General features: G+C 34.3%; 1 protein-coding gene across 3 annotated transcripts in view; it reads right to left on the bottom strand.

Annotated features, from left to right (window-relative positions):
- Window positions 1-849: 849 nt before the first annotated feature.
- Window positions 850-8,402, bottom strand: part of FAM204A (family with sequence similarity 204 member A) — a 32,420-nt gene continuing 24,867 nt past the window's right edge. For all 3 annotated transcript variants that reach the window (XM_037804892.1, XM_037804891.1, XM_037804893.1), the window contains 2 exons: window positions 1,908-2,014; window positions 850-1,596 (listed from right to left, as the gene is read on the bottom strand). In XM_037804892.1, coding sequence (XP_037660820.1) covers window positions 1,545-1,596; window positions 1,908-2,014 — 159 coding nt within the window. In that variant the 3' untranslated portion in view covers window positions 850-1,544. The remainder of the gene's footprint in view (window positions 1,597-1,907; window positions 2,015-8,402) is intronic.

Raw genomic sequence — 8,402 nt, 5'->3', positions numbered from 1 at the left:
CTGCTCAAAGGTGGTATTTTTAATGTTCCAGGCAAAACCAACAGGTGGTGAACAGTGGATTTTTTCCCCCACAACGGTTTTTAGAGGAAAGGTTCCTATACTATAGGTGTGTCTTCATCTATGAGATATTCTAGGTAAGCAGCATATGATTATACCTACAAAATAGAACATGAAATATTAAATCATAAAATATATGGTCTGGATATCTTTTCATGATGAATTATGTAAAATTTTATTTTCTCAATTCTGATTTTTCTCAAAACTAAAATGGAAACAAGATGTGAGTTTTGCTCTCTTAAATAGCAATCAGTTATTCACTTATTCCAGAACACAGAAACATTAAACATGCCATCAATTAGTATGTTATTACTATTATAAGTCCAAAATAATAAAATAGTAATAATTATAATCATGACTCATTTTATATGTTCCTGAATTTATTTTATCAACCCAGAGAAAGTTCATGTTAGCTAAACAATAGAACCTCTGAAGAAAGCTGAGGGAAAGGTGAACTGATGAAACCCATGACAAGCAGTTCTTCACCTCTGTCGAGCACTAAGACCAGGAGGTTGCCAAAATACCACGGGACTGCCAAAGAAATCACAACCTGCCTGCTGGCTTGTGCTATGATTTCTCAAAGTCCCTTCCAGTTAGGACTGAAATGCACAACTACCGAAGAGTACGTCTCATGCTATCAATCCTCTCTTTGTCCTGATTAATCTATTCAGTCTTTCAAGGAGCAACAGGGAAGAGGAATAAACACAATCAAACCATGTTCTTAGAACGTGCAAAGTTAAATTGTCCTGAGTTATAACTGTCTGCTTAATACAGTGATATCATGTTCTCATCTAAGAACCATCTCATAATTTATTTAAAGAATGACACGGCCGAGAGAGATATTTAGGAAGACATTTCCAGGCAGAGCTGAATTTAAATCACCCTCCAAATACAAGTCTGTCCTTTTCTTTATTGAAATATTTTATCTGGATTTACATGAAAATTAATCAATTGATTTTACCAAATGATCATGACATATCAATTCTACTGCCTCTAATAGAGTCAATAATTTTATAAATTAAGGTGATTATAAAGTTATTTGTAAAAACAGTATCAACTGAGACTTTCTTGCACTTATTACTAATCCATTATAAACAAATAATCTTAAAAACAAAAATTCTAGAGTAAGTACAGTTAAACCAGTACAGATAAGAAAGAACAAGGAGTTCATTGGTAATGCTACACCAAACAGATAAAAAGTAAAACTGATTTTATACTGTAAAGTTACACAAGTAAATAATAAAGCTCCTATCATTTTTTCTTGCATACATGCTTAGATTTCTTATATAAATAACAGAATGCTCCATTTCATGCACTTCAATAGGATCAACCCCTTAGAAAAAGACTGAAAAGATTTGATAATCAACTCCCAAGTTTTATGCTTCTTTTATCTTTTATCAATTTCCTGACATTTACCATAAGCAGCAAAGTATTTTTAGTAAATTTAGCACTTAGGTCTAAAAAATGTCTTGAAGAGCCCTGGCAAGTTACATATATCCCATGTTGCTTTTGGTTTCCCATCTCTTCTTTGCTTCAAACCTAAAATGAAGAGCATAAAAATTGCAATTTATTTCTAAAATCAAGTAAACACTTTTGCTAAAATAACATGTTCAATAATTGCCCAAAATAAAACAAACTTAAAAACTTTTCAAGTACTCAAAGATTACAAAATAAATGTTAAAAAGGATGAAGAAATGCCTCCATATGTATAATCCAACAAACATTCAGCAAAGATACAAAGAATAAAATGAATAAAAATTACAAACTGGATTCACAAAATGTATTAGCAGAATTTCTACAATTACTATGAAGTTAGTAGAATGACTACTAAAAATCTTAAACAAGCTTACCCCCATGCAAGTTTCTTCTTTTTCCGAACAACCTGTGAATTTTCAGCAGCCTTCTTGGCTTTTACAAAATTATGGCAGGCAACAGCTTTGGCAATTTTTACACCAAGCTAAGAATTGCAAAGGAGAAAAGAAAAGGAAAATTAAAAAAAGGTGAAAATAATTATTCCAGCCAATATAAAAATTACAGTAATACAAATACTTGAGAACTTCAGGGAAAGAAAACCATGTCTGGAAATTAGAAATTCTTATGCTCAGGCCCCCTTAAACAACCAAAGTCTAATGAATACATAAATATGACCTATATTTCCCTTACCTCCCAACAGACCCTTTAGTTGTACCAGTCTCCTGGATGAAAATCTTCCCAAGCCGAGGCCCCTCAAGGGTCCACAAAGGTAGTAATGAGTATCTCCAAGCTATTTCAGTACTTCAGTAGGCCAAACAGGAATTTACCCCTGATAAGGCTGCACAGACCGACAGAGACATCAAGTTTCTTCGCTCTGGGCTAGAATTACAGCAACTCAGTATGGTCATACCAGTTATCTCATGCTCATCAGAAGCTCTGATTGGCAGTTATAAATGTGATTAACAAAACATGGGAAAACTAATTACTACTTCATAAATGCAACAGCTTTAAACTCACTGTTAGAAAAAGAACAAAAGGTGTGCTGAGAGGTGAAAAGCCAGGGCCCTGGGACTACAGTCCCTGAGTGTTCCCTCTGCCAGGCCTGCAAGGTCCATTCAAAACAAACCCCCTTCTCTGGAAGTCTCCTCTAAGCCAACTTAAAATTAAGCTTTGCTCTCTACATTTCTGCAGCCCTTTAGCTTCTATGCCATAGCCTTACAGTTATCATACTTGGTTCTACACAGCTCTCTGGCTGCAGAGCCGTTTCTCAACAAGCTACTCCAGGACAGGCATGGTGATAATACCCTTTAGTTTTAATGGGCTCTTATTTTTTTAAATGCCCATCTATATGGATGTCTCAAAAGTATCCGTCAAGAATCCTGGTTAACCCAAGGCTAGAAATCTCTTCCTGGTATCTTTCTTTTCTATCCCTGGACTCAAATAATGCATATACGTGGACAGGATGCCTTGGACCTGGAAGCCACTCTAAAGTCAACGTATTAAAGCCCAAGTTTTAGGGATCTGCTCACCAATAGTAAGGTATGGCAGGGGGTTAAGAGCACACAGGTAAGGAGAGAAACCAACTGAGGAAAGCAAGATTTGGCAGGCTCATCATTTCTTCCAGCTTATCTTGGAGAACAATTTCCTTTAGGGTGAAACAGACAAGTAGTAATCAGGCACTCACTAGAGTTTAAAATGAGAGCAAAAACAGATCTGATTCTGCAGTCCAGAGAAGAATATATATAAAGAATAGAAGCAAATGGAAGCAATCTGACAAGCACACCGAGGTGATGAATTGGTCAACACCAAGAAGAAACCACTCCTGAAAGAATGATTACTACTGACTGGCAAGACCCCACTTGAGAAAGCAGGCTAACCTCAGTGTCTTCTCAGAAACTCTTAAATACCAGCAGCAGCACCTGTGCTACTGTTATCTTTTTTTCCACAAGGACAAGAGTCATTCAAAAAATATTACTGAGGGCATAGATGCACTACTTTACCAGGCTCTTTTCTAGGTGCTATAAAGCATTGAAGGAAACAGGGCCTACTTTCAAACTGGGGGTTTGGGGAGAGGGATTGTCTCCCCCTCATTTGATTCTTCAGTCCATAACTGACTCTTTCAATTATGACCTTGTTCTTTTAGTTCTCTTTTCATTTCTGGTTCTTTATCATAATAAATCTAAGTCAACAACAACAACACAAATGCTATGAATCAAAGAGCTGTAATATCATCACGTAAGGAGAAAATGAAACTCTGGAAGGACATTGTGACATAATTTGTCATCAAGACAGATTTTCTTTCCACTAAAAACTATCCATTTGTCATAAATGTAAATAATCAAGACAGCACCTGTCAGGTTAGGCTAGTCAATACTTCAGTATCAAACAAATCCCCAAGTTTCACTGGCTTTACTCTTTATTTCTTGCTTCATTTTGAGCTCTCCTCCATATGGTGGGGCCAGCACCTCAACATGTAGCTTTCAGGTTCACTATAGCAGAGGAAGACAGAGCCAGAGAGCCTCACACTGCTGTTAAATGCTTTAGTCCAAAAGTGACACCCATTATTCCTGCTCACAGGCCACTGGTCAGAACTACTATTTACATGGCTCCACCTAATGCAAAGTGGCTGGGAAATATGGGGGTCCAATGGGAATTTAAGTGAACAGTAAATGTACCCAATGAACAGTCTACTGCCATCAAATACAGTTTGTCACTTGTGTTTAACATACACAACAGATCTCTCCTGCATTCATGTGCAATAGTCTCTTCTCCATTCCCCACCTCCAGAAGGTAAAACGCAGAAATCTGTATTTTTCCATTAATTCCATTCCTATATATTACATGTCAAACGCAAATTTGTTATATGACATAGTTTTGCCAAGTCCCTATAAATAATGCTCCTCCCATAATGAAAAGACCCACTCAAGCTAGTTTATCTTACATTTAAATAAAGCTTCTTTTTCTAAGAACAGAAATGAACTGAACCATATTTTCTATGTATACTAACCATGTGATAAATTCTAAAACTGCTATAAACTAAGAGATAGCTTGCATTTTTATCTGACTGAAATTTCCCAAAAAGAGTTTTCTTAATTTGGGACAGACCAACCAAAAAGCATCTTGGTGTCTGGACATGCCATCATTTGATTTAAAAGGAAGACCATGTCTTGACACGGTCATATACTCTAAACTTGTAAAAGCTTTTAGTTTTCCGAAAATGTTAAGCCCAATCCAGAACCACCAGGATCACAGTAAAGATCAGAGCATATGTTCCTTAAGACACAGTATAAACTTGTTAAAAATAATTTATTATAATGCATTAAACAAGTATTTGCATGACAGGATTCCATCACTTTGGGGACTCACTGGGTATGTAGGCAACACTTTCAAGAGACCTGTTCCTATAAAAGGTGTATTTTCTAACTGTCTTTTACCCTTGGGTTCTTCAACTGATAAAACATTAAACAAGCTTGGTCTATGTATTTTACAGAAAGAATCTTCTGGTTTGTAATGATTAAAAGTCATATACTTTTTAATATCCTTCATATACTTGAAACGAATGTGTTTCACTTATTTTTATGAAGAAAGAAAAAAGAACGGAAATAGTTGGAATTATTAAAGGATGGTAAGACCTTCTATGGAAGAGACAGATGTGAAAAAATGCCTTTCCCAGGCAAGGTGACCAACCCAAATTTCAGAATCAAAAAGAATATCATGCTGTGTTTCAGTATTATAAACAAATAATATAGGCTGACATGAATCCCACTTTTGCTTCTGTCAAAAAGAAAAATGCATCTTCATGCCCAATGTAAACATCACAAAAGCTTGGTCAATGGTTTTTATATTAAAAATTGTTTTGGGTCATCAGATAACTATAGCAACACAATGTGAAAAGAGATTTTTAAAAATGAAAATATATACAGAATTTTTTGTATGTGTAGCCAAAGTATCAGCATTTTCCATATAGAACATCCGATATTTTGCTGCATTTTAATTAAGGTGTCTAAACATTATCACAAAGAACTGCAAATTGGTCAGAGCATGCAGTAAGGAAAATTAAGCTCTAAAGGCTTTTTATCACCATATTTCAGGAACCAAGGGTGTAAAATGTTCTAATTTGGGATATATTAAAAGCCATAAAAGGTCTTTCAAAAAGATTAATGGTACTTTGCTTGGATTTAAGATAAGGGCTTTAACTGGTTGGAAAAGCAGGGCCCTGGCTGGACCCTTGAGGCATTCATCTTTACAGCCACTTGGAAGATTTGTAAAAGCGTCTGCATAACCTCAAGCAAATGCACGGTGACATTTTTTTAATTCCTTTCAATTTTATAGGTTTAGTGTGTATAAATCATATTGGGTTGTAAAATAGATATAATGGCACATTCTTGTAGCATAGTACAGATTTTTAAAAGACAAACCTTCAAAATAAAGTCATTCTCGCTCAATCTTGCCATTGTCAAGTTTGCTGGTAATCATTTGAAGCATCTGATTCAAACAGCTTAATCTAGCATAACTACAAACTTCTTATCCATTTCATAAAATATTTTACTCATCTCAAAATTACTAGCTTGTATTTATGAAGTTTCCCTCCCTTTTGAACACTTTCAAGGCACTTATTTAAAAATAGCAATTATCATACTTTAACTTTTTATGGAATAATAGGTCTCTATGAAAAATATTTATGCCATTCTCTTTTGTTCTTTAATTAAATGAAAACAGATGTTTTCTGAAGTAAAGCGGAACCATTACTGGAGTACTTAAAGTGTTAAGGTCTTTAATTTTTATATCAGTTTGGTCGACAATTCCTGATTGTCTTTACTCAAGCTCAACATTAATGTCAAGCAAGTTACCTAGGAGACGAAAGAGATCAAAGAGACAAAAACCCCTCCAATGTCTGATTAATCAAGCCTGCAAACAGCTTATTTCTTTTAGCCTGCATGCAAGTATGAAAATGAGATTCTGGGAGCCGAACATTGTGCAGATTTGTTCATTCTTATCAGAACAAAGCCAGCGGCAGCTTATTTCATGGATCATTGGCACTGTCATCAGTGCTACACAGAACGGGTGACAGCTCCTCATTTTGAGGCTTGAACAAAATTAGCAAAAAGTCGGCACAAATTAGCCTCTCATCTTTTTAGTAATATGACATTATTCATTTACTTTTTATCCAATTTTTAATTTTTTCCTTGTCAGCTATCCCTTTCTAGTGTCTCTTGCATGGTATCATAAAATGCCTTCTAAAAAACAAGCAAAGAAATAGCCAAAGTTGAAATAACATACAAAGTTCAAAAAGCAAATAAGAAAAAACATTTCCAATGACTGATAATGTCATATTTTTTTGGAACTTTCAAAAGTTTGCACTAGTACTGACAAACAGCTCAGAATACCATGCAGTTAAGTGTTTCATGAAATTGGTGGTACATTCCAATAAAGAATATCATGTGACTAATACATTTCATTCAAACCATAATTTAATACAGTATGTGCTATAGTAAAGTAAGGATGTCCACATTTGAATTGGTACCTTTCTCTCCCTTGTTACACCTGAGATGCTCTGATGTCAAGTAAATAAGCTATGCCTATCCAGTCATTTAAACTTTGACTTTACAATCAAGTCATCTTCTATTATAGGAAATAAGCTAATTTAATTGTAATCTTAAAATGTGCATGCAGAGGTCTGCGTATGTTTGTGTACCATATGTATGTGTTTACAATAGTATACACAGGCATTAATAATTTTTATGTCTACAACCCCATTATCTCTTAAAGTCAAATGGTATTTATTTCGAAGAATAATAAAACAATTCTCAGTTTCAAAACATATCAACTGCATATCACAATCACATACTATATATATGTGTATATATATATATATATATATATATATACACATCACCTTACAGTTTATTCAAAATACATATTTGTATTTGGTCCATGAGGTGTGAGAACATATACTTTGATTCATATACTCAATTTTGATTTCATAGGGAAATAGTTTACGTAACACCTGTTTTAATGATGACTATTAAGGCCTCAAATTATATGTAGATTACAGTATTCCAAAGGAAGGAGAAAAGATGTTATACTGTTGAAATCACTCCTGGATATAGACATTTATATTCAAGCAATTTACTCCATTCATAAGAGAAAAAAAGTATTAAAAAATTAACCATAAACTGTCAGATGCTTTACAGTCCCCATAAGAAAGACATTTTTTTTTAAAGAACTGCAGTACTGTTTTCAGCAATTTCTTTATCTCTGTTCTTCTAAGTAAGAAAGCTTATTAACAAGCTTTGAACTTAAAATCACATTTACAATAATGTGCCATCAACAGTTTTATAAGCTAATTAGAAAAAGATTAATTAATGACTGGCTGCTAATAAAATGGCAATCATGAAGAAAGAAACCAAGGGTGCTAAGCTTCAACTGCCACCAATTAAGAGCTAATTACAAACAAATTATATATGTGTTTTGCTGTGGGCTTTAATTTACTAAAATGGTTTTAATTAAAAGAGAAAACATGCTGATTAATTGAACTGCAGAAAAAAATCTACAGTATAAACTGTGCTTTGTCTGTTTCTTTAATTAGACTTGTAACATCTGAAATCTTTTTTTAAGGTTTGTTAAAAGCACAGATAAACATAATTAAAAGAGAGCATAAGGAATGCCATTCTAGGTGATCACCCCATCATACCCCAAAGGTAAAAGAAAACATCCTCAATGCAATGAGATCTGTGTAAGCACACCTAAAAAAGCTGACAGAAAAACCCATCACCAAGCTCTAGTCTTCTTTTTCTGATGTTAAAATGCTCCAACTTCACAGCTGTACACAATTTTTTATGGGCATGGACACATCTTCAAATGAAATGTAA

The sequence above is a fragment of the Choloepus didactylus genome, chromosome 15 (genome assembly GCF_015220235.1).
Source record: "Choloepus didactylus isolate mChoDid1 chromosome 15, mChoDid1.pri, whole genome shotgun sequence".
Lineage (NCBI taxonomy): Eukaryota > Metazoa > Chordata > Mammalia > Pilosa > Megalonychidae > Choloepus > Choloepus didactylus.
The sequence above is the reverse complement of the archived record's forward strand: the minus strand, read 5'-3'. Positions and strand labels throughout refer to the sequence as shown.